The sequence below is a fragment of the Somniosus microcephalus genome, chromosome 20, assembly GCF_052327205.1.
Source record: "Somniosus microcephalus isolate GS21.2 chromosome 20, FLI_Smic_1.0, whole genome shotgun sequence".
Lineage (NCBI taxonomy): Eukaryota > Metazoa > Chordata > Chondrichthyes > Squaliformes > Somniosidae > Somniosus > Somniosus microcephalus.
In genome coordinates this window covers 65,611,073-65,637,475 of record NC_141006.1, presented here as the reverse complement: position 1 = coordinate 65,637,475, position 26,403 = coordinate 65,611,073, and the positions used below count along the sequence as shown (strand labels likewise).

At 41.7% G+C, this 26,403-nt stretch overlaps 1 protein-coding gene across 11 annotated transcripts in view; it reads right to left on the bottom strand.

Moving 5' to 3' along the window:
• Positions 1–26,403, bottom strand: part of LOC147103362 (protein 4.1-like) — a 192,627-nt gene that overhangs the window by 36,404 nt on the left and 129,820 nt on the right. For 8 of the 11 annotated variants that reach the window (XM_085962875.1, XM_085962871.1, XM_085962870.1 and 5 more), the window contains exons 10-16: positions 24,000–24,094; positions 14,831–15,003; positions 9,089–9,178; positions 3,614–3,816; positions 2,482–2,541; positions 2,321–2,362; positions 1,958–2,020 (exon numbers count right to left, since the gene is read on the bottom strand). In XM_085962875.1, the coding sequence (XP_085819001.1) occupies positions 1,958–2,020; positions 2,321–2,362; positions 2,482–2,541; positions 3,614–3,816; positions 9,089–9,178; positions 14,831–15,003; positions 24,000–24,094 (726 nt within the window). The remainder of the gene's footprint in view (positions 1–1,957; positions 2,021–2,320; positions 2,363–2,481; positions 2,542–3,613; positions 3,817–9,088; positions 9,179–14,830; positions 15,004–23,999; positions 24,095–26,403) is intronic. The other 3 variants (XM_085962876.1, XM_085962881.1, XM_085962873.1) reach the window with 2 other exon arrangements.

The following is a 26,403-nucleotide window of genomic DNA, read 5'->3' as shown; positions in this document are numbered from 1 at the left end:
ATAGTCTCAGGATAAGGGGTCGGCCATTTAAGATTGGAATGAGGAGGAATTTCTTCACCCAGAGGGTTGTGCATCTTTGGAATTCTCTACCCTAGAGGGCTGTGGATGCTCAGTCATTGAGTATATTCAAGACTGAGATCGATAGATTTTTGGACTCATGGGGAATCAAGGGATATGGGGATCGGGCAGGAAAGTAGAGTTGAGGTCAAAGATCAGCCATGATCTTATTGAATGGAGGAGCAGGCTTGAGGGGCCGTATGGCCTACTCCTGCTACTAATTCTTGTTATGTTAACTTTTCAATGCAATAAACCAAGATGAATCAGCTGATCCTCATCAGACCAGACTGTAGTAAAGAAGCTGGTCTACCTTAAGTGAACGTATACTGCAGGCCAAGAGGTTAAAAACCAGTAAGCACTTTAAAACAAGGCTTAAAAGGTAGCACAGGTCCCCTGATGATTTAGTGAGAAAAAGCACTGTATGATGTGGTACTGAGCCACACAGAGGGCCCTAGGTTCAATTCCAAGTTTGTCCTGACTTAGCAGATCTCAGCCAAGGTAGCAGTTGCAATTAGTCTCAATGCCAAGGTCCTCAATTCCTCACCACTACCTAATGACCTCTCCTGGAAAGAGCCCACGTGAACATTGGAGGAGGAATGGAGTGGGCTCAGCTGTGATGACTTCCATAGCTGAGTAGCCATCCTCACACTAAAAGAGCGGCAATCTCAGGCAATTTCCTGGAGGGCTGCCCAAGGAAACATAACTGAGCGCGAGTCAGCACATTCAAGAGAACAGAAGTAAAAAGGGGAGAAAATTGTATGGTAGTGGTGATGGGACATTACCCCAATTCAGGGTACGCACAACTGATGAGCCTAATTTGATGTCTGAATGAGGCTTTTCTTCTGCATATTCCCCTTCCTATTTTCTCGCACTTTATTTCCATCCCACTTTAACTATGTATTTTTTTCAGTTCTCTTGGTCTTTTCACCCTAGCTCTTCATTGTGAACCTCTTATAAAGAACATGCACACACATTTTCACTTTTCTTTGTTCAACTCTTGGCTTCTTGATTTTGCTTCAGTTGAAGTCCCTTTTCTTTAAATCTACTTGCAAGTGCAAACCAGATCAGTGACACTGCACATCTACCACAGCCATACAGGCATCTCAGTGTCTTGCTATGATTGACTGAATGTAACAGGCGAGAGCATTCTGGGAGTTGTTCGATATTACGTACAACTTTAGACCGGTCTTCAACTTCTTGAATTTGTTTTGAATCTTCAAAGTGCCTCTACTCTCCAGGGTAGGAGAAGAAAACAATATCAACAATTACGCAATAAAATGGACATGTCAAATTCAACTCATTCTTCTGCTGACCCATTGAATTTTATGTAGGATTAATAAAACATGTTTTTAACCCATAAAGTTCCCAAAGGGGACAAGCATGATACAGCAAAAGGTAAAATTGTGCTTCAGTAGTTTAAACAAATTAACCAAAGGGAACACTGTCTTTTTAAGCCATAAAGCACCACTGTGGTTCAAGAATCACCATATTGTGAAGAGTGCATTTATTTTGTTTTTACTTGCTTTTTATATTCACAGAAATACACTTGTGTGTGCAAACATCAGTAGAACACCTTTATATTGGTCACAAAAAAAACAAAGGCAAAAGTAATTCACAGCTCTAATGTCTTCATGGACCTCACTGTGGACTTTCCTAATGGATCATCTTATAGGAACCACCTTCCCAACCATACTTTCAAGTAGTTTAAAGAAAAATAAACACAAAACATGCCAATGCTCGCTTATAAAGAAACAGCGCTTTTAAAAACAAAAACGCAATAATGCTTGCGTTTTGGTCACATGCAGCACATGCAACATTGCGTGAATGCAGCCAAAGAATGAATGCAGAACTCTGGACTAAAGACAACTTGATGAGTAACAAGCTTTCAGTTCATACAAACCTCCAACATTAAATTGCTATGCCTGACATAAATGTTTTCACCCTCAATTTTCTTTGATCTCTTCTGCGAAATGAAAGAAGGGAAAAAAGAAAAGCACAGAAATTAAAATGTTGTTCTTGTGGCATTGCAAAGTAGCAAATAAAAAGTGTTCAAAAAAAGTTCCATTAGCGCAGCAGAATCCACACAGGATGATCATGGAACCACAAGAACACTCCCAGATTTGATCACCAAAAGAAAAAGCAGAATGAGGCAATTCACCATTGATGAAGGAACATAATGCGATTAAACAAGGGAAATGATGTTGGGTATACAAGGACAAAGACTCCCAAACACCCATCTGTAAAAACACTGGAAAATGCTAACCTTACGCATTCGGACAACCTCTTCCTCTCCATCAGGCTTTTGCTGTTCAAACGTTGCGGAAAGAGATGAAGTTTAGTGATCCATACCCATGTGACTTGCAAAGTTTAAAAAAAAAACTCAATACATTTGAACTGTTTTCATTCCAACTCATGGAGACAAACCTGCGATTTTTCATTTGCTGTGGTAGGAATTGGTGTGATTTCAGTCTGCTTTGTGATGACCTGTGTTGATGTCAGAAATAAATTAGGACAAATTCAACATAAATATTAAATTTCAAGTATACAAAATTTACGAAGTAATTTGTAAAAGATTTTTCAAAACCAGGCTGAGAAATGCCGTTTTACATTTCCAGACATTATACTTCTACAGCATTCACTCATTAAAGGGTTAATAGACTGGTGTTCCATTTCCAGATTTTTAAAATTCAATTTGAATGTCAGTCTTTAATGTGGAAGAGGAGTTACTTCTGCAATCCAAGCCCCAATGTGGATTTACTTTGTAAATCTTGATGTACATAACTGCAGCAAATATCAATAAACTCCATTTGTAGATACAAAAATAAGTTTTCGGTTCACACTTCTTCCCGTGTATTTCTGGAGTCTCATTGCAGTAAGAATTTGGCACAGATTCAAGTTTAAATACCGATGACAAAAAAATTAACAAATAGCGTGAACTTTTTTTTTTAATGGAGATCTTCCAGTGCATCATCATCAGTTGTTGCTCTGCTCCTCTTGCAGTATGATATTTAAAATGACAAAACGCTCACGTTTACAGTCCTGCCTCCGGTAATTATTTTAAATTGATCTCACAGCCTCTATCTTACTGAGCGGTTTGATTTTAAACCAGCAGCTAGAGCCTGGATTGAAGCCAAGAGAGAAAGCTGCCATTTAAATGCCGCAATACTGCAGGAGTAGAATGGAACAACAGCTGATCCCAACGCCCAATGTAATTGCTCTGGAATAATGCCATCACTGGGCCAACCGTCTTGGGAGAAACTGCTCTGCCAGGATGGATAGCCGAGGGAGGATTGTCTAATTCCCAAATACGTTCACTCCCCTCTTCCTTCGCTAGGCCCAAAGAGGGATATCAATTTCTTGCACTTTTATATGATAGTCATCACATCAGAAAAGGTTCATTTTAAAATTAGGCAGTAACTGACTAGTACTGAAAGTGAACATCAAGAGTTTTGAGCTACAGATCTACTCACGTAAAACAAGGATCACCACACCCTTTGGAAAATGCATTTAAAATATATGTTAAGACAAGCATAAAAGTTCAGCTCAAAGAATGTACCTCAACTTCCTGCACTGGTTCTGATCTTTTGTCAACTCGATGCTCCTCTTGTTTTATTTCCTCTTTAGCTGCTTTTGATTCAGTCACTCCTGTTGTCTCAGCTGTGGGTGGGCTACTGGCTTCCACTGAATGACTCTGAGATATGGTTGGTGCAGAGGTAGTAACTGGCCTTGGGCTTTTGTCTGGCGTCACAACTACTGCAGCTGTAATGAAATGCATCAAGATCACTCACTGGTATTATACAAGCAACAGTTTAATACATATTTGGTATTTATCTCTATCTTAAATGCAGGAAAATGCAAAAATAAAAATGTAAGAGATTCTGAGTAAACAATTAATATCTTCAGGAATGTGGATGCCAGGCAGGCATAAACAAGTTACTTTAACCATAAAATCTGTTGCTAATCAGAAATTGATTCAGATTTTCATCAAACAGGTTTCAAAACAATCAGTTCTTAAAAGCTGCTGACATGCTTTCATCTTGCTGTTAGTGAATTTTCCAAATTATGGATATCAGAAGATAGGAGTCTGATCTAAATAAGCAGTGTAAAGTGTAATGGAAACCAGAATAAAGGCACAACTTCACTCGGGAGTGAGATGGAGTGAGGCTCCCTCCTGCAGGAAGTCACACTCACTCTAATGTCAGATCAGTTCTAGAATTCCAAGTTAGGCCGAGTTTGAACTATAAAACATAATAACACTGGTGCAAAGTGAAACTACTTCACACCACTGCAGTTTAGTTTGACTGAGGTGCTTCCCTACCCCCCCCCCCCCACCCTTTAAAGCCAGCGCTTAGTCAGGTACATAATAGTCTACTCTTAATTCAAAATACAATTACATTTTTGCAGTCGTAAATTTCCATTTTCCTAAGTTAGACACTGCTTAATTCAAATTATTGGATCATTCAAATTTGTTAACACAGAAAAGGTACTTTCAATCATCAGAAGTAGACTTGCAAAGGCTGAAATCTTTCTGGACTCTAATCTTTACAAGAGCATTAACTATCCCTTACCTCTTAAAATCAACTATACTTTAAGAGACGAGGGAATAATTAAATGATCCAATGTTTATTTGCCACCGCATTAAAAAGTCCATTTGTCAAGTAAAAATACGTGTTTTGCTGTAATGTAAAGTTTTTAATTATGCAAGGTGAGGAGACAAACGGGATTGTAGCTTCAGCTGGCCCAGAGGTACAATGAGACTGAAATAGGCTACAAATGCAAAGAGCACCGAGACAGCAACTAGTTTATTCAGCCCTTCCACAATGACTCATCTACTTACTGCAGATTAGTCTTTAACATCTCGACTTTACCAAAGCAAGGAGAACAATATACTTTGACAATGTTTTAAGTTACACAATTCAGACCTAATTGTTACATGGTGCCAATGTTTTTACAGGCGCACATTTTAAGCAGCTGCATGCTGTTTTGTGAAGCAATACAAGTGAACGTCTCATAACATAAGAAATAGGAACAGGAGTAGGCCATACAGCCCATCAAGCTTGCTCTGCCATTCAGTAAGATCATGGCTGAACTTCTGCATCAACTCCATTTTCCCACTCTATCCCCATATCGCTTGATTTCCTTAGTGCCCAAAAATCTATCGATCTCAGTCTTGAATATAATCATCGACTGAGCATCCACAGCCCTCGGGGGGAGAGATTTCTAAAGATTCACAACCCTCAGTGAAGAAATCCCTCCTCATCTCAGTCTTAAATGGTCGACCCCTTATCCTGAGACTATGGCCCCTAGCTCTAGAGTCTCCAGGCAGGGGAACCAACCTCTCCACATCTACCCTATCAAGCCCTTTAAGAATTTTATATGTTTCAATGAGATCATCCCTTATTCTTCTAAACTCCAGAGAATACAGGCCCATTCGACTCAATGTCTCCTCATAAGGCAGCCCGCTCATCCCAGGAATCAATCTGGTGAACCTTTGTTGCATCCCCTCTAAAGGCAAGTATATCCTTCCCTAGGTAAGGAGACCAAAACTGTACACAGTATTCCAGGTGTGGTCTCACTAAAGTCCTACATAATTGCAGCAAGACTTCCTTACTCTTGTACTCCAACCCCCTTGCAATAAAGGCTAACGTACCACTGGCCTTCCTAATTGCTTGCTGTACCTACATGTTAACTTTCTGTAATTCGTGCACAAGGACTTCTGAATCCCAACATTTATTAATCGCTCACCTTTTAAAAAATATTCTGCTTTTCCATTCTTCCTACCAAAGTGAATAATTTCACACTTCCTCAAATTATACTCCATCTGCCACCTTCTTGCCCAATCATTTAACCGGTCTATATCCCTTTGCAGCCTCTTTACGTCGTGCTCACCGCATACTTTGTATTGTCAACAAACTTGGATATATTACACTTGCTCCCCTCATCTAAGTCATTGATGTAGATTGTAAATAACGGAGGCCCCAGCAATGATCCTTGCGGCAAACAACTAGTTAGACCTCGCCATCCCGAAAATGACCCGTTTATTCCTACTCTCGGTTTTCTGTCCGTTAACCAATCCTCAATCTATGCCAATATATTACCTCCAATCTCATGAGCCCTAATCTTGTGTAACAACCACTTGTGTGGTATCTTATTGAATACCTTCTGAAAATCTCAAAACAACGTAAGAGGACACAGTGCAAAAGATGCTTTTTATTTGGTTGCCTTGATAATGTATAATCTGCTTTCCATCTATGAAAAATGTATTCTTCAAAAGCAAGTCTGAGAACCTGGGCAGCCAATATTTATCATATAAGTGTTGTACTAGTGTTTCAGTAGAATGTAATGGGCAATAGATGCCAACTGGCTGTGAAATCTTTAAAAGTAGGCATTCAAAATCACCTTTGTATGAATCCAACTTTTTGATTTGTATCTATCACAGGAGTCTGTGGATCACTAGGATTGAAACTCCGAAGTACAAAATATCATCTGCACTTCATTAACATTTAAAATAAATGATTTTGCTATCAAGATCTACGTTCACAGAGATTTAAAACAAATTCTTCAAGATGGTCTACTACTAGACAATAGAAGAACAAGTCAGCATCATCCAGTAATAGAGAACCAGTACTAAGAAGAAATAGGAGTTCTAGGATAATAGATTAGAACCATGTCCAGTTGATATGCACTGAGAACCTGAACATTTGAATTTGGTTAAAAGAAATTTCAACTTGGGGAGTGATGGGAAGAGCGAGGAAAGAATAAAGAATGAGAAAATTACAACACTTTCAAATTCAAGTTTTGAACATCACAACACCACACTTTTGGCATTTCTGTTTAGTTATTATAAGCTTCATAAAATGCTTCATAATAACCCCAAAACCACTCAATCTGGAACCATATTTCTGACTCGAGCATTCCCTTTTAAATTTGCGTTAGTCTACCTGTGACCATACCAACATTCCACCTTCACCCAATAATGACAACATTCAAAAATGGCTGTTTACATGACGTTGCTGGTGCCTACATTAACAGCCATCAAACTTCAAAAAAAAATTGTTAAGCACTTAAGATGTACTGATGTGAAAGCACATTATATAACTACAAGTATAGTTATTTAGAACAAATTAAGATCAGCCATAATGATTACAGATTAATCTACAAGTTCTGCTTTATTTTCCATAGAAGTTGACGTACCAACTAATTTCTACATTTTTATAATAATTTAGCACAGTAAGCAGATCAGTTTTATCTAATCAGACTTTCTCCAAAAAACAATGAATTTTGATTAAATTACAAGGTTTTGGGTAAGAATGTCAAAATTTTGCATTCCGATATAGTTGCCTGCAGGAGTTCCCATAAAAGCGCACTGAACTTCAACTACTTCAATATTATTTGACTACCTTCCTCAGCTTACAAGATGCTTTCTGACCAACTCAGCCAACAGTAAATTAATTTTGGGCTTTTTGGTTATGGAGATTTAAAAGCTTAGGTTGTCTCTCTAACAAAACGTTTACTATACCATATTTGCAAAGAAGGTTATCTACTGTACAAATCTCAAACTTGATCAAAATTTCCTTTTAATATTTTAGAATTCAAGGACATGTCTAACAAAGAATGATTAAATTACTACTGCTATCGTAATGTATTACAGGTATGACAAATCACAATGGCCCAGAAATTCGGCTCTCCCCGGGTGAGTACGCACAGGGTACTCACCCGTAGGCCGAATGGAAATGCCGGTTTCCTGCATGCACTGCGCATGCGCGGGAAACCGGCACTTCCGAAGGGGTTCAGAGGTCAAATGTGCGCGCAGGGGAGGCTGCGCGTGTGCTTTGAACTTAGTTTTTTTTTTGCAGGTTTTCACGCGACGTTAAGCCTGCAGGATTTACACATTTAAAAAGCAGGCGTAAGGCCTGCTTTTTACAAGGTAAGTGGTCAATTAATTAAAATTAAAACATTTTTTCCACAGGTTTATTATTTTTAAATACTTTAAAGCGAGGTAAGTTTATTTTTAGCCCCGTTTTTTATAAACATTTTTTTCCCAAAAATTTAAATTATTGTTTAAAATAGTTATTTAATTTAATTTATAGTTTATTTAAAAAGTGTGATGTTCTTTTAAAATTTATTTGAAGGCTTACTGCTATTTTGGGGCCCGTAGTATTCATAAGTTTTCACAGGTCTTTCTGTCAATCTTATGAATGGCCTTTTCCCTCCTCCGATTGGCTGCCCATGGCTCACGTGATCCCAGGGGACGCATCGCACTAACTATGCCCCTGGGACACGCAAGCACAGCGCGCCGGCAGCTGGGCCAGGCCCCGGAGCGGAATTCCACGGGGCCCTACAGCTCAACTGCCGGCGCGCAAGGTAAGTGCAGGTCGGGGGCTTGCACCCACGGGAAGCCTCCGACCCGAATTTCTGGGCCATCATCCGTCTAAATTCAGGTGGTTTCTATTCTTTCAAGAGAAGCAGGAACCAAGGCTACCAAGGCTTCATAAATATGAAACTGGTCAAAGTTCTGCAGCTTTCAGGGTTTTAAATGAATGCACCAAATCATGGCAGGCAGCTTGTTAGTGTTTTAAATGCCCGAGTGTCCTCACATACATAATTTTACATAGGAATCCAAATTTTTAATCTCCTTGTTTTGCTGTCAAAGGCTTTGTTTAATCATTCAAAGTAATTACAAAACTACTCTAGAAGCCAGTTTCTTTTGAAAAATCTGTCAAAATACACAGGTTTTAATTTGCTTGGTTGCCTAGCTGGTCAGGATACTTTGAACTAATGACACCAGGTTACACAAAACTTTCCTAACAGCAGCTAGGTGTAAAAAGTTACAGAATCTGAATTAGTTGAAAAGACCAGTCAGATGTGTCTCCAGGTGAGGTGTTTAATCTTAAATCATCATACTTAGCAAATTAAACACAAGATGAACAGGAGAATTTCAAGTGGTTAGTGCAACAAGTCAAAGTGAGCTTGCAGAAAGGATAGTGAAGCACCAGGAGCACCGCAGAGCTTTAAGCCAACAAACTGGTACCTGGCTGCTCTCTAAGCACTTCAATGCGTCTAGGTTCAGGATCCTCGTCCACTGCCAATTCAATGGAAGTTTTTGGAAACTTACGTTTAGCTGGAGAGAATGTGTACATGTTAACCATTTTTCATGTACTTGTGGTTAGCACAATTACAAAATTTGCGGTTTCAATCATTTGAAATTCATGAAATTTTCTATCCTATTCAATGTTTATTGAGAGGTAATGCAGAAAATATATATATTTTTTAATTTGAATGACCACATCTGAGGAGTTGCAAAATTCCCTCAGGAGCTATTAACATAGTGGTAAAGGTATGTGGTGCATCAATTTGGAATTCTGAATATCAAATTTTGTTTTGCTACAAATAAGAGAGTTGAAGTATGATAAAAAAAGTTATTTTTTCCATGCAATTCAGTGTTGTTAAAAAAATTAAATCAGTAATGGACTGTCCCATTAGGGTGAATGGGAAAAGTAACATTGATGCTGGAAAATTGTATACTTGGCCTCAAAACACTACATTTCTAATTGCTACATTGGAGAAATATTAAGTATTTATTGCACAATGAGAACTAACATGTTTAAAAGGTTTCTTCAATTCAACTCAATTTTTCATGCTCAGCCTTAACTTTGTACTTACCTCAGTAGCAAATACAACTTGCCCCTTCTCAATCAACCTTTTATTTCATATATAGTTATAGTTTTGATCAAACCACTTCAATAAAAACAGTTCTGTACTGGTATTATGCATTGAATAAGCACTTATAGATTGAAACATGGTAGAATACACAAAATGGTAAGCTAAATATTTGCATTGTAAACAAAGTATTGATTTAACTATAAACTATGGGCATAAATTTATAATGAAGAACTTCCTGAAAGGTAGACGTAGCATTTTAAAATGGAGCACAGAAGCAAAAGGTCAGTAGATTGAAAGTAATTTTGAAGAGACAAATTAAATAAAGAATGAATTCCACATCTAAAGTTTCTACATGAATAGCAATTTGTTCCTAAAAGTTTAAACCCTGTCCAAAGTTAATGTCACACTAAGTACAGCAAATCATATCACTCTGTTCAACTAATGTTCTGTATAACCTACAATACTTCGTGTGCAATGAAAATACTGGAAGTAAATTGTTAGTGATCCATTGTCACTTCAACCTAAATTGTAAGCTAGGAAAGAGGTCATCAAAGTTAGTACTTGAACTTTCTGCAGAATTCTCAGAATCAGAAGGAGTGTAAACTTCAAGGCTTTTTTTTGTCAATCCTCTAATTCCTTTTCCAAGTCCACTTTTTAGTGAGCTCTATTTCAATCACTTGATTACATGAAACGCTCTTTGCAGCTTTAAAAATATGCAGCACTTGAAAAAACAAACGTTTGCAAATTTTGGTGCAGAGAGGAATGAAGATCAAATCTGACTGTATATATTCACATCTATTAAAGTATCCTACAAAGATTTCCTCCTTTTAATATACAAGAGGGAAAGTTAAGACCATCAAATCAGAAGCAAGAACCTCCAAACTTAAGATAAGAAAATGATATTTTTTGTAGAATGTTACATTACAAAGTTTTTGCCTTTCAGCAAATTGCAATATTCCAGATCATAGATCATTAGTGCTTTAAATTGATTACTCTATATGTATTTGAAAAAGTTAGTTGGCCATCTTTAACTCTGTGGTTTATAGTTACTAAGGTCTCTCTGGTGTAGCGGGGGACTGTTGGTAAACCAGTTAACTGTAGTGTAATTAGTGGGATTGATTAATTAATTGAATTTAAATTAAATCAAAGGGTAAGTCATGGCAAGACAGCCGGGCCACGTGATATGCTCCTCCTGCGATATGTGGGAAATCAGGGACACTTCCTGTGTCCCTGACAACTACATGTGCAAGAAGTGCATCCGGCTGCAGCTACTGACAGACTGCATTGCGGCACTGGAGCTGCGATTGGATGCATACTGGAGCGTTCACGATGCTCAGGACATCGTGAATAGCATGTTTACGGAGTTGGACACACCGCAGGTAGAGGTTGGACAGGAAGAAAGGGAACGGGTGACCAACAGGCAGAGTACTAGGCGCAGGCAGGTAGTGCAGGGGTCCCCTGTGGCCATCCCCCTCTCCAACAGATACAACACTTTGGGTACTGTTGGGGGGATGACTTATCAGAGGAAGTCAGCAGCAGCCAACTTCCTGGCACCAGGGGTGGCTCTGCTGCACAGAATGGGAGGAAAGAGGGGTAGAGCTATAGCAATAGGGGATTCTATTGTAAGGGGAATAGATAGGCGTTTCTGCGGCCGCAAACGAGACTCCAGGATGGTGTGTTGCCTCCCTGGTGCAAGGGTCAAGGATGTCTCAGAGCGGCTGCAGAACATCTTGGAAGGGGAGGGTGAACAGCCAGTTGTCGTGGTGCATATAGGTACCAACGATATAGGTAAAAAGCGGGATGAGGTCCTAAAAGCAGAATATAGGGAGTTAGGAAATAAATTAAAAAACAGGACCTCAAAAGGTAGTAATCTCAGGATTGCTACCAGTGCCACGTGCTAGTCAGAGTAGAAATAGAAGGATACTTCAGATGAATACGTGGCTAGAGGAACGGTGCCAGGGGGAGGGATTCAAGTTCCTGGGGCATTGGAACCGGTTCTGGGGGAGGTGGGACCAGTTCAAACCAGACGGTTTGCACCTGGGCAGGGCTGGAACCAATGTCCTAGGGGGAGTGTTTGCTAGTGCTGTGGGGGGAGGGTTTAAACTAAAATGGCAGGGGGTTGGGAACCTGAGCAGGGAGACAGAGGAAAGGGAAACAAGGATAAAAGCAAAAGATAGGAAGGAGAAAAACAAAAGTGGCAGTCAGAGAAATCAACGGTTTAAATCAAACATGACCACAGTAAATAATAATTCTAATAGGTCTAAGAGCGTTAAAAAAACAAGCCTGAAGGCTTTGTGTCTTAATGCGAGGAGCATTTGTAATAAGGTGGATGAATTGGCTGCGCAAATAGAGGTAAACAAATACGATTTGGTTGGGATTACGGAAACGTGGCTCAAGGATGGCCAAAACTGGGAACTCAACATCCAGGGGTATTCGATATTCAGGAAAGATAGGCAAAAAGGAAAGGGAGGTTGGGTAGCATTACTGGTTAAAGAAGGGATCAACACAATTGTAATGAAGGATATTAGCTCTGATGATGTGGAATCTGTATGGGTAGAATTGAGAAATACTAAGGGGAAAAAACGTTAGTGGGAGTGGTATGTAGACCTCCAAACAGGAAGTCGGAGGTTGGGGATGGCATTAAAAGGGAAATTAAAGAAGCGTGCAATAAGGGCACAGCAGTCATCATGGATGACTTTAATTTACATATAGATTGGGCTAACCAAATTAGTAACAATACTGTGGAGGAGGAATTCCTGGAGTGTTTACAGGATGGTTTCCTGGACCAATATGTCGAGGAACCAACCAGAGATCAGGCCATCTTAGACTGGGTATTATGTAACGAGAAAGGATTAATTAGCAATCTTGTTGTACGAGGCCCCTTGGGTCGGAGCGATATGATGATCGAATTCTTCATTAAGATGGAGAATGAAGTAGTTGACTCGGAGACTAGGGTCCTCAATTTAAATAAAGGAAACTACGATGGTCTGAGGAGCGAGTTGGGTAGGATTGATTGGGGAATGTCACTCAAAGGGTTGACGGTGGATAGGCAATGACAAACATTCAAAGACCGAATGGATGAGCTACTGAATTTGTTCATCCCAGTTTGGCATAAAAATAAAACAAAAAAGGTGACTCAACCGTGGCTAACAAGGGAAATTAGGGATAGCATAAGATCCAAGGAGAGGACATATAAATTGGCCAGAAAAAGCAATAATCCTGAGGATTGGGAGTTTAGGATTCAACAAAGGAGGACAAAGGGATTAATTAAGAAAGGGAAAATAGAATCCCCAGGGCCTGATAATCTACATCCCAGGGTACTTAAGGAAGTGGCCCTAGAAATAGTAGATGCATTGCTGGTCATCTTTCAGAACTCAATAGACTCTGGAACAATACCCATGGATTGGAGGGTAGCTAATGTTACCCCACTATTCAAAAAAGGTGGTGGAGAAAAAGCGGGGAATTATAGACCGGTAAGCCTGACATCGGTAGTGGGGAAAATGCTAGAGTCCATTATAAAAGATGTAATAGCAGAGCACATGGAAAGCATTGACAGGATCAGACAAAGTCAACATGGATTTACAAAAGGTAAATCATGCTTGACTAATCTACTGGAATTTTTTGAGGATGTAACTGGTAAAATAGATAAGGGAGAACCAGTGGATGTGGTGTATTTGGACTTTCAGAAGGCTTTCGATAAGGTCCCGCATAAGAGATTAGCGTGCAAAATTAAGGCACATGGGATTGGAGGCAAGCTATTGACTTGGATAGAGAACTGGTTGGCGGACAGAAAGCAAAGAGTTGGAATAAACGGGTTGTTTTCCGAGTGGCAGGCAGTGACTAGTGGGGTACCGCAAGGATCGGTCCTTGGACCCCAGCTGTTCACAATATATATTAATGATCTGGACGAGGGAATTGGATGTAATATCTCCAAATTTGCAGACGACACAAAGCTGGGTGGGAGGGTATGCTGTGAGGAGGATGTCGTGAAACTACAGTACGATTTGGACAGGTTGGGTGATTGGGCAGAAACATGGCAAATGCACTATAATGTGGATAAATGTGAGGTTATCCACTTTGGTGGCAAAAACAGGAAGGCAGATTATTATTTGAATGGCAATAGATTGGGAGAAGGGGAAGTGCAGAGAGACCTGGGTGTTCTTGTGCACCAGTCGCTGAAGGTAAGCATGCAGGTGCAGCAGGCCATTAAGGCAGCAAATGGTATGTTGGCCTTCGTAGCAAGAGGGTTCGAGTACAGGAACAAGGATGTCTTGCTACAGTTGTACAGGGCCTTGGTGAGACCGCACCTTCAGTATTGTGAGCAGTTTTGGTCGCCTTACCTGAGGAAGGACGTTCTTGCCATGGAAGGAGTGCAGCGAAGATTCACCAGGCTGATACCTGGGATGGCAGGAATGACGTATGAGGAGAGATTGTGTCGATTGGGCTTATACTCACTGGAGTTTAGAAGATTGAGAGGGGATCTCATCGAAACCTATAAAATTCTGTCAGGCCTGGACACTAGATGCAGGAAGGATGTTTCTGATGGCCGGGGAGTCCAGAGCCAGGGGTCATAGTCTAAGGATAAGGGGTAAACCATTTAGGACAGAAATGAGGAGGAATTTCTTCACCCAGAGAGTGGTGAACCTGTGGAATTCTCTGCCACAGAGGGCGGTGGAGGCCAGTTCATTAAATATATTCAAGAAAGAGTTGGATATATTTCTTAAGGCTAAAGGGATATGGGGAGAAGGCAGGGACAGGGTACTGAATTTGGATGATCAGCCATGATCTGATTGAATGGCGGAGCGAGCTCGAAGGGCCGAATGGCCTACTCCTGCCTTCTATGTTTCTATGTTTCATCTTCATCTAATATGTGTCTTGTAGTGAATCTGAAGTCGAACTGTAGAAATGGATAGAACATGCAACCACTTTTAAAAGCAATACATTTGAAGTTTAAAAAAATGTCTATCTATTTTCTATAGCTGTCCTCAGCAGGTTCAACACACAAACACTGCACAGAATGTTGATGAGAGATCCTACATTTACAACTAAATGACATGATCCTGTAGTTTTAATGATATAATGCATGATTTGCAATCCCAGATAATTTTACCTCCATCGAGACTTCTGGATGCCCGTTTGCTTGCAGTACGCTCAAAACGAGGGGCAGGTCTGTCAATCAGGGCACTTGCTTCCCTGGTCTGAGCCTGTGTTCGACCACTGTAACGGAATTTGGAGCCTAGCGACAGGAACTTGCTCTTTGCTGTGGATTCTGGTGTTGTTAGCCTATTAGGGGGAAAAAAGTCAAGTTAAATATCCGAAGCAAAGCCTTCAAGATTACTCTTCCAACAGGTGTGCAAATATTATTAATTTATTTATCTCCCAATCTCTCGCCTTTTTTCTTGAAGGTGGTGACTTTTTTTTAATTCATTGATGGGATGTGGGCGTCGCTGGCTGGCTAGGCCTGCATTTAGTGCCCATCCCTAAGTGCCCTTGAGAAGATGGTGGTGAGCCGCCTTCTTGAACCGCTGCAGTCCATATGGTGTAGGTACACCCACAATGCTGTTAGGAAGGGAGTTCCAGGATTTTGGCCCAGCGACAGTGAAGGAACGGCGATACAGGTCCAAGTCAGGATGGTGTGTGGCTTGGAGGGGAACTTGTAGGTGGTGATGTTCCCATGCGTCTGCTGCCCTTGTCCTTCTAAGTGGTAGAGGTCGCGGGTTTGGAAGGTGCTGTTGAAGGAGCTTTGGCGAGTTGCTGCAGTGCATCTTGTAGATGGTACACACTGCAGCCAGTGCGCCGGTGGTGGAGGGAGTGAATGTTGAAGGTGGTGGATGTACCTTATCATGCCAATAAAGCGATTTGTATTGTATTGTATTGTATTGGATGGAGTGCCAATCAAGCGGGCTGCTTTATCCTGAATGGTGTCGAGCTTCTTGAGTGTTGTTGGAGCTGCACTCATCCAGGCAAGTGGAGAGTATTCCATCACACTCCTGACTTGTGCCTTGTAGATGGTGGAAAGGCTTTGGGGAGTCAGGAGGCAAGACACTCGCCGCAGAATTCCCAGCCTCTGGCCTGCTGTTGTAGCCACAGTATTTATATGGCTGGTCCAGTTCAGTTTCTGATCAATGGTAACCCCCCAGGATGTTGATAGTGGGGGATTCAGCGATGGTAATGCCATTGAATGTCATGGGGAGATGGTTAGAGTCTCGCTTGTTGGAGATGGTCATTGCCTGGCACTTGTGTGGTGCGAATGTTACTTGCCACTTGTCAGCCCAAGTCTGAATGTTGTTACTGGTACATGGTTCCTGCAGCCTGATGGAACCTCACCAAGTAGTCATTTTTATTGAGTGAGTGTTGGCAGGTTATTTAACCATGGAGCGGATCATGTCTGACCCTGATCCTGCACTCGCTTGACCGTCACCGAAGCAAGCTTTCCAGCAGGAGTGACTGATAGCAATCAGGAGTGAGAACAGTGGCTAATACCCACTCCCCTCCCTCTTCCCCCTGCCCCCACCCCCACTCCCTAGCCAGGGTGTTGAGGTATAGCTCTCCAGCTGGTGACCAGTTTGTAGTGTCCGTGTGTAGATAAAGACACTGAAGACAGGAATTGGTTCATAGGTATTTACTAAGCAAGTCTGGGGGGGGGGGGGGGGGGGTTCTAAAGGATATACACGATACACAGGCTTATATAGCCCAAGTGGCAATTACCGGCATTACATACACCTGGGGCTCTTAAAGGCACATACACCACAATTCCTCCCCTTTTAGTTAACCAGTACATCATGTTTTTAAGTAATTATTAATTACATGTTATATGCAAAATAATATACATTGCTGTATTAATTAATTATAAGTTAGTCTCTCAGGAGGCTTCCTGACTCGGTCCGGATAACGCCTCGGGGGTGTAGTAGTTTCTGGTGGTGTAGTAGGTTCTTCTGGCAAGGCTGATTCGGCTTGAATGCCAGTGTCGGGTTCATCGGGTTTCAGTATCACCGGATCGGAGGTAGATATGGGTATCTCTACTTCATCGTTAGATGTATAGAGTGGTGGTGTAGGTTGTCCCTTTTCGGATGACTTGATGATTTGGTCAGTATGGCGCCTTATTATGCTTTCTCCGATGTCCACGGTATACATCAGTGGTCCTAGTCGTGTGCAGATAGTTCCAGGCTGCCATTTCTCGGTACGGTAGTCCCGGGCCAAAACCGGTTGGCCTATCTGGAAGGCCCTAGTTGGCCTTTCATTCATGCCCTGAAACTGCCGGTTCTCCACGTCCCTTCGGATGTTGGGCTTGACCAAATCCAGCCGGCATCTTAGGTTTCTATTGTAGAACATCATGGCGGGAGTTTGGTTGGTAACCATGTGTGTTGCATTCCTATATGCAAAGAAGTTGTTATCCACCTTGTGCTGAAGTTTTATGTCTTCATTACCCATGGCCTTTATGGCCTTCTTGAAGGTCTGGACAAACCTTTCAGCCAATCCATTGGTGGCGGGATGGTATGGGGCGGACGTGTAGTGCTTTACCCCATTGTTCTTTAAGAACTTTCTGAATTCTTCGGACACAAATTGCGGTCCATTATCAGAACATATCTGCTCCGGCAGCCCATTCCTGGCAAATATGGTCCTTAATACTGTGATGGTTTTTTCCGTGGTGGTGGGGGACATCTTTATTACCTCTGGCCACTTGGAGTGTGCATCAACTGCGATTAAGAACATTGAGTCCATAAATGGACCAGCAAAGTCGATGTGCACCCTTTGCCAGGGAGATGAGGGCCACTCCCATGGATGTAGAGGGGCCTGTGGCGGAGCATTTTGGACCTTCTGGCATCCTAGGCAGCTCTTGGTCATGTCTTCGATGTCTCCATCGATACCTGGCCACCATACAAACGCTCTAGCTAGGTTCTTCATTTTCACTCCACCCAGATGCCCCTCGTGAAGCTCCTTTAGTACTTTATCCTGGAGTTTGGGTGGAATCACCACTCTGGATCCACACATCAAGGTTCCTCGGCACACTGACAGCTGTTCTCTTCTTTGCGAGAATGCTGGCAACAGTGGTTCGCCATGTGCTGGCCAACCCTTCACTGTTAAATCGTAGACCCGTGAGAGAGTAGGGTCATTTCTTGTCTCCCTTTCAATGGCAGAATTTGTCACCGGTAGACATTCCACTATGGTAGAGTGGAATATCTCCACTGGGTCTACTGTAGGTGCCTCTTCTATCGTTGGCAACGGTAGGCGCGATAAACCGTCAGCATTCCCATGCTGTTTTGACCCTTTGTATTCAATGTTGTATTGGTGTGCCCCTAGAAAAAGGGACCACCTCTAATCTTTGTGCTGTCATAATGGGAACACCTTTTTTAGGGTTGAATATGGAGATGAGGGGTTGATGGTCAGTCAGCAAGGTAAATTTTTGTCCGTGTAGGTAATGGTTGAATTTCTTCACTCCCCATACCAGGCTGAGTGCTTCCCTGTCTATTTGGGCATAGTTACGCTCAGCTGAGTTTAATGAGCGTGACGCAAAAGCTATCGGCCGTTCTGAGCCATCAGGGAATTTATGGGATAATACTGCTCCTATGCCGTAAGGGGATGCATCGCACGCCAGTCTGATTGGTAGTGATGGGTGGTAGTGATGGGTTGTAATGAGCCAAAACTTTTTCGGATGTGATTAAGTCTTTACATTTATGGAAGGCACGTTTACAGTCTTCGTTCCATTTCCAAATCACTCCTGTCTGTAGAAGATCATTAAGAGGGTGTAGAATAGTTGATAAGTTCGGTAAAAATTTATGATAGTAATTTATTAATCCCAGGAATGACCTTAATTGTGAAACATTTTCAGGTGCTGGGGCTTTTATAACTGCTTCAATTTTTTCAGGTGACTTATGCAACCCTTCCTTATTAATTATGTGGCCACAATAGGATATCTGATTTTGGAAAAATTCGCACTTGGGGCGATTTGCTCGTAGGCCCCGTTCTTTCAGTCTAGTGAGCACCTGCTCCAAATTGGCAAGGTGCTCGTTGTCGTTTTCTCCTGTTATAAGGATGTCGTCTAGGTAGCATTGAGTCCCCGGAATCCCTTGCAGGACTTGCTCCATAGCTCTTTGCCAGATAGCTGGAGCTGATGCTACTCCAAAAACCAGTCGATTGTACTGGTACAGGCCTTTGTGTGTGTTTATTGAGAGATACTTTTTAGAGGTCTCCTCAACCTCCATCTGTAGATATGCCTGTGCCAAGTCAATTTTTGTGAAACGTTTCCCTCCGGATAGTGAGGCGAAAATATCTTCTATTGTACCGTGTGAAGGACCGGGTTTACAGTCACCTTAAAGTCCCCACAGATGCGAATTTTTCTCTGTTCCTCAGAGTTATTTTTTAATGCTTTTTTCATGACTGGAACGATGGGTGTTGCCCATTCGCTCCAATCTATTTTGGATAAAACGCCTGACTTTTCCCAAATTCTCCAGCTCTGCTTCGACTGCCGGACGTATTGCGTATGGCACCGGTCTTGCCTTAAAAAATTTGGGAATTGCGGTATCGTCCACTTTTATTGAGGCGGTGATGCCTTTCAAGGTTCCTAGTTTCTCTTGAAACACTTCTTTGGCGTCGGCCAAGATGTCTTTTAATCGTTCAGGTATGATGTCATCATTGTTTTTTTCCTTATTGGTCACCGTCCGTGCCTGAATGGAGTGCCAGTCTAAACGTATCTTCCTTATCCATTCACGTCCCAACAACGGTGGACCACCATCTTGTAGAATGTATAAATACAACTTTTGTATTTCTTTGCCGTTGTATACCACAGGCACCTTTATTTTTCCTTTGGGGTATACTTTCTGCCCCGTATATGTTTTTAAGATAATGGATGTGTCTTTTAGAGGTATATGTGAAAATAGCCTCTCGTAATCTCGTCGATTTATTACGGTTAGAGCTGATCCTGTATCTAGCTCCATTTTAACTGGGGACCCTGCTATTATGAGGGTAACCCAAATGGTCTGGTAATCTTCATTGGCAATTACGTTATGTAATTTGAGAGAGCTTAGTCTCTTGTTCCCGGAGTCGCTATCGCTCTTCTAGTCTTTGGAGCTACTGTCCGTCATCATTTGTACCTTTCTGTGCTTTTCCTTATTGATTCTTTTCCCGTTAGTGGATTTTTTATTTTCAGACCGGCATACACGTGGAATGTGTCCCATCTTTCCGCATCGCCTGCATGCTTTTTCTTTGAACCAGCAATCCCTCTGGTCATGGTTGGATCTGCCGCAGCGATAACATCTCTCGAAACCCCGTGTCATTTCATGGGTGCCGAAGTCCTGTGGCCTTTGCTGTATCTTTGCCACTCCTATTGCACTGAAAGCCTTGTCCAGTGTTAAATCTTTTCCAGAAGATACCTTTTTTTGTGTTTCTACACTTAGGGGATCGCAGATGAATTTGTCTTGCAGAGAATCTGCCAGTCCTGCCTCGATTTGGCAGTGTAGGGTATTAACAATCTCCTCAAAATTCTTGTCCATCGGTTCGGCTGGAGTGATTAAGTTGCGTAACAGCTTGTATGTTTCTGCGCCCATTAGATCCAGAAGCACTGAAGCTTTTTTTTCATCTTCTATTCCATTTGCGGTGCAAAACACCTCCACTCTTTCTACATATGTGGTCCAATCCTCTATCTTGTTATCAAAAACATCAATATTGCCAAAGTTAGGCTCTGTTTCGTTATCAAAAGCATCAATATTGCCAGACTTAGGCATTTCAAAAAAAAGATATGGCGCTTCCCGCGCTTTTTTTTTTCTCTGTAGCAACGATATGGCGCTTCCCGCGCTTTCCCGCCGCTGCTACCGATAACAACGTTGTTTTACTGTGGTTTCCGTTTATTCACTGTTGGAGACTCGTTCCCGACGGAGGTCTAAACGCTGACCTGCTTGCCGCGCCGGCCGTCTCCCGAGTGCACCCTCCCAGTCCGTTATTGCTTGCCTCCGATTTCGCTGCCTGTCTCAGCTGTAGAGCCCGCCGCTGGAGCCCCAGCCTGACGCCCAGGAAGGATTAGCGCAGTACCTGCCACCAGCTTGGCCAGCTGGTGAAACCACAGTTTCTATTACTTCCTTGAGTCTTCTGAACGCTGGAGGAATCGATGTCCTTGAGGTGCTGCCGAATTGCAGGTAAGTCCGTTTCCACTTCGTCGCCACTGTAGTGTCCGTGTGTAGATAAAGACACTGAAGACAGGAATTGGTTCATAGGTATTTACTAAGCAAGTCTGGGGGGGGGGGGGGGGGGGGTTCTAAAGGATATACACGATACACAGGCTTATATAGCCCAAGTGGCAATTACCGGCATTACTTACACCTGGGGCTCTTAAAGGCACATACACCACAATTGCTCTTAAAAGGCACATACACCACACAGTTGAGGTCAGCTAACTCAGCACAAACCAGGAATCAAACCTCGGACCTTCTGGTCTGTATGACATAGTACTATACGGGGCAGTGCCTTTTTAATAAGCTATCCAGGGAATCTAGCAAGTGTCTTCAAATACTTACAGGAAAGATTCTAAATACAAAATACTGCTGGTTTGGACTCCAATCAAAATTACAAAGCTTTAGTAAAATTAATATTTACTGTAATGCAAAGGTATTCCAACTGAAGATTATTGGGCAGCTCATAATTATCATCATTTTCATAAAAAGTATTTCCTGTTCCTGATGAAAATTAAGGCCATTAAAAAATAAATGATTTCCCCTCCACCCAGCATAATTTATAATCTTATCACAATTATGAATTATTATCCCTACTTTAGCTGGTACTTTAAAAAAATGATACATTATAGATTATGATGTTTAAGTAAACTACTTAGGAGAAGCAAAATTTTTAATTTAAATTAAAATTTAGGATGATTTTTATGATCATTCTGTGTAATCCTGACAGCACTGAGATGGAATGTTTTGCTACAGCATTTCATTCTTGCTCTGAACAAAATATCTTAACTTTTCCAACTGCAACTGTTGAAGCAGAACAAACAAACACCTTGAAGCTAATGCATAAAGTGACCATTACCCTGATGAGAGTTTCTCTTGAGTGGGGACAAGTGCTGAAGCGTTAAATCCAGGCTTCGTCTGCCCTCTCAGGTGGACGTAAAAGATCCCACAGCACTATTTTGAAGAGGAGCTGGGGAGTTTTTCCCTGGTGACCTGGCCAATAATTATCCCTCAATCAACACCACTAAAACAGATTGCTGTTTGTGGGACCCTGCTGTGTGCAAATTGGCTGGTGCATTTTCTACATTACAACAATGACTAGAATTCAAAAGTATATCATTGGCCGTAAAGCACTTTGGCACGTCCCGAGGTCGTGAAAGCTGCCATATAAATGCAAGCTATTTCTCTTTAAAGCAGGTTCACAGTGAGCCAAAATAGAGCACTTCTGATTTATTGAGAAATACCAATTGTAGCCCAGTTCATACTGTTGAGTCTGCTGCACCTCTCAAAATGTCCCTTCTAGATTTAAAAAGTGCTCTATGCTTAAACCGGTGAGGTTAGGGAACAATAAGAACATGAACCTGGATAGTTTACTCCAGAAGTCAGTCACACCACATAGAAAGATACAGATTCAGGAAGAGGATTGTGTTACTGACAGTCAGCAAGGTAAGGGGAACCTAGTGGAGGTAGGGAAGGAGGGACCAAGAATCTGGTCCTGTCCAACAGGTACGATGCACTTGGATGGGAGGATAAGGAGAAAGGCTGTGGGAAGGACACCCACAATGCTGACCAATTCACCGTGGAGCAGAAGGCAGTACAAGGATGGGGGCAGAATAGAAAGGTTGTAGTTACAGAGGATTTGATAATCAGGGTGATAGATAGCATCCTCTGCCGTCACGAACGAGAGTCCCGTAGGGGGTGTTGCCTACCTGGTGCCAGGGTAAGGGATATTTCAAAGCAGCTGGAAAGGGAACTGGAAAAGGAGGTTGAAGAACCAGTTGCTGTGGTCCATGCCAGGACCAATGACAGGAAAGAACAGGGAGAAGGTCCTGCTGAGGGATTATTAGGAGCTAGGCGCTAAATTAAAATCAGGACCTACAGTGTAATAATCTTGGGATTATTAACCAAGCCTGTGCAAATCAGCATAGGGACAAACGGATAAGGAAAGTAAATACGTGACTGAAGGATTGGTGTGAGAAAGAGGGATTCCATTTCATGGAACATTGGCATCAGTACTGGAACAGGAAGGAGCTGTATCGCTGGTACGAGCTGCACCTGAACGCGTCTGGGGCCAAGACCCTAGCTGAAAGGATAAATAGGGTTGTAGAAAGGAATTTAAACCAATAAAAGGTGGGGGGGGGGGGGGGGGGAAAGAGAGAGTTCAGGAGTGATAGGTCAGGCAGAAATAATAAGTGAAAATAGTCTAAAAGGCAAGAAAAAAGAATGAGAGCATAGTCTAGATCATAAGAAGTGTTAATGATAATATAAATACATCAGGTTCGGAAAAAAATATTGGAAATAGTAACAAAATAACTGATTAAAAAAATACAACAGGAGTGATAAAAAAAAATAAGAGTGCTAAGTTAAAGTGTGAGAAAAACAGCATCAGGGCAAAAGGGGAGGGTCTGTTGCTCAATTAAGAGTTTTATCGACAAATGCACACAGCATAAGAAATAAAACAAGTAAATAGAGTGCGCAAATCCAGCTTAAAGGGTATGATGTAGTAGCCATCACTGAGATAAGCTGGGCATGACTGGGAGATAAATATTGCAGGTTATAAGGTCTTTAGAAAGGACAGGGAAATTGGAAAAGGAGGCGTAACAATATTGATAAAAGGACACTATTACTGATATTCCCTCTTTCTAATGCTGTAACGGTGAGCAGCCAGTAGAAACTCTGGGGAGAATCGAGGAATAGAAAAATGTGGTCTGTTCTACAATGGCAGCTACACAAAGCAGAAGAGCTCTTGAAGTCAATTGGAATAGCAAGGGTTGTTTGTACATTCTCCTTCCCGCCTTTTCACATAACCAACACAATCATTGCTCCCTTCCCGCTGATTGATGCTCCTGGACCAAAGTATGCCTTGCTTTCTAGGTTTATGATATTCGCTCATCTCCTGCATTCTCTGGAGGTCTGCGTGTGAATTGGCAACTAGAGAGAGAGATATCCAACACATAGATCTCAGTGTTAGAGGCCTACTGCAGAATTAGTCATCTTCCTGAACTTGTGAAGGAGATTTGCAAATGCGAAGAATTGTGATATCTTAGACTTTAAACTTAATGGATTAGAAAATGTATTTTCTTCACAAGTTTCCTAACTTTCTTCGCATACACGTACCTGAAAAAGGTATGATTTTCCACGCATACCTTCCACAATTTTTTGGCAGCACGATAATTGGGCAACTTGAACCCAATAGTGCTTTCACACTGATCCTGAAAAAGGAACACAGAACACATTACCAGTCCTGGGTACAGAGTTATGAATACTCTTCCAAAGTGTCACACAAAGTAAACATATTCGAAAATACTGCAAATTAAACAGTTCAAAGTTTTAAAAGTATTGTCCTTAGGCGAAGTATTGAGAAAACTGCCCATTTTCTGTATTTTGATACATTTCTTGTAGTGTTTGGCTGGTATTGTAGAAATGTAATATGTTTAGACAATTTCGTTAATGAATTGCATATGAATCAAACAAACATTTAACCATTCGGGTGGAGCGGAGGAAAATGCATTAGTGTCAAGCCTGTTGGAAGTAAGTTCATATGAAAGTATGCATTACCTTCTTAGTATCAACACAGGCACAGGAGGAGGCCATTCAGCCTCTCGAGCCTGTTCTGCTATTCAATAAGATCATGGCTGATCTGTACCTTAACTCCATTTACCCACTTTGGTTCCATATCCCTTAATACCCTTGCCTAACAAAATTCTATTAATCTCAGTTTTGATATTTTCAATTGACCCCCAGCCTCAACAGGTTTTTGGGAGAGTTTCAGATTTTCACTACCCTGTGTGTGAAGAAGTGCTTCTGGACATCACCACTGAACGGTCTAGCTCTCATTTTAAGGTTATGCCTCTTTGTTTTGGATTCCCCCACCACAGGAAATAGTTTCGCTCTATCTACCCATCAAATCCTTTAATCATCTTAAACACCTCAATTAGATCATCCCTTAATCTGCTCAAGGGAATACAAGCCTAGTCGATGCACCCTGGCCTCATAATTTAACCCTCTTAGCCCCAGAATCATTCTGGTGAAACTACACTGCACCCCCTCCAAGGCCAATATATCCTTCCTGAGGTACCCAGAACTGAACGCAGTACTCCAGCTTCGGTCTAACCAGAGTTTTATACAACTGTAGCATAACTTCCACCCCTTTGTATTCAAGCCTCCTTGAGATGAAGGCTAACCATTCATTAGCCTTTTTAATTATTTTTCATACTTGTCCACTAATTTTTAGTGATTTCTGTACATGGACCCCTAAATCTCTCTGCTCCTTCACAGTTTGTAGCTTCTCACCATTTAGAAAATACTCTGATCTACCTTTCTTAGGTCCAAAGTGGATGACCACGCACTTCCCCACGTTGAACACCATCTGCCACAGGTTTACCCTCTCATTTAATCTATCAATGTCCCTTTGCAACTTTCATCTACCTGAGGCTGAGGCCCCGGTACAGATCCCTGGGGACACCACTAGGTACATCCTGCCAATTGGAATACACACTCATTACCCCTACTCTCTGTCCCCTACCTCCTAACCAATTCCCTACCCACGTCAAAAGGTTGCCTTCAATTGCATGTGCTTCCATTTTTGCTAACAGTCCCTTGTGTGGAAAAGGCAGAATATATAGGGTTGGGAATAACAAGGTAGTAATTTAAACTGTAGGGTCCAAGTAACATCCAATAGTAGAGTGCAAATTCAAAGTTTACCTTCTAGATAAACCGCATGTTGTGGTACTGAGCCATATGGTCGCAGATTTGACCTATGACCTGCGATAAGCAAACAGATCTCAGCCAAGTCAGCTATTGGACCAAAACAACTGGCCTCAACATCCCTACGCAGCAGGGGTGGGGGTGGAGATTGCAAAGAGCGCAAAAATAAAATTATACAGCCGAAACTCCCACTCTTCATTACTACCCATCCACTCCTGCTGGAAGCGTGAATATGGATATCAACCGAAGACAGCACTAAGCTTGACTGTAATGGGTAAATAGCCCACAAACAATCGCTGTCACACAAGGACAACGATCACCTGAGAAAGGAAGGATTAAAACGTAGTCAGCACCAGCCGAACTATACGCCAGAATGAATTACTGCTTTCATGAGGAGAGAGTAATGGGGAAAATAAGGAAGGAAAAAATAAAGTGCAATCTTTATAAAATGAGACCCTGACAACTGTAATTTATTCTTTCCACAGGTAGATGGTGCCACATTTCTATTTTCTAAAGCCTCCTAAACTTGCACACTGCTTCTGTTTTACTAGCACCCACAGGTAGATGGCGCCACATACTCAGTTTCACAACACAAGATCCATTCCAAAATATAAACCAAACCATCCACATAGTGTAATGGGGAATTGAAGAGATACAAAACACACACATTGGGACAGTGATTTACTGAAAATGATCATCAAATGGTCACACAACTCAAGGTTGAACATTGTGAAAACATCACTAAATCAGTCCTGACGAAGGGTTTCAACTTGAAACGTTGACTCTATTTCTCTCTCCACGGATGTTGCCTGGC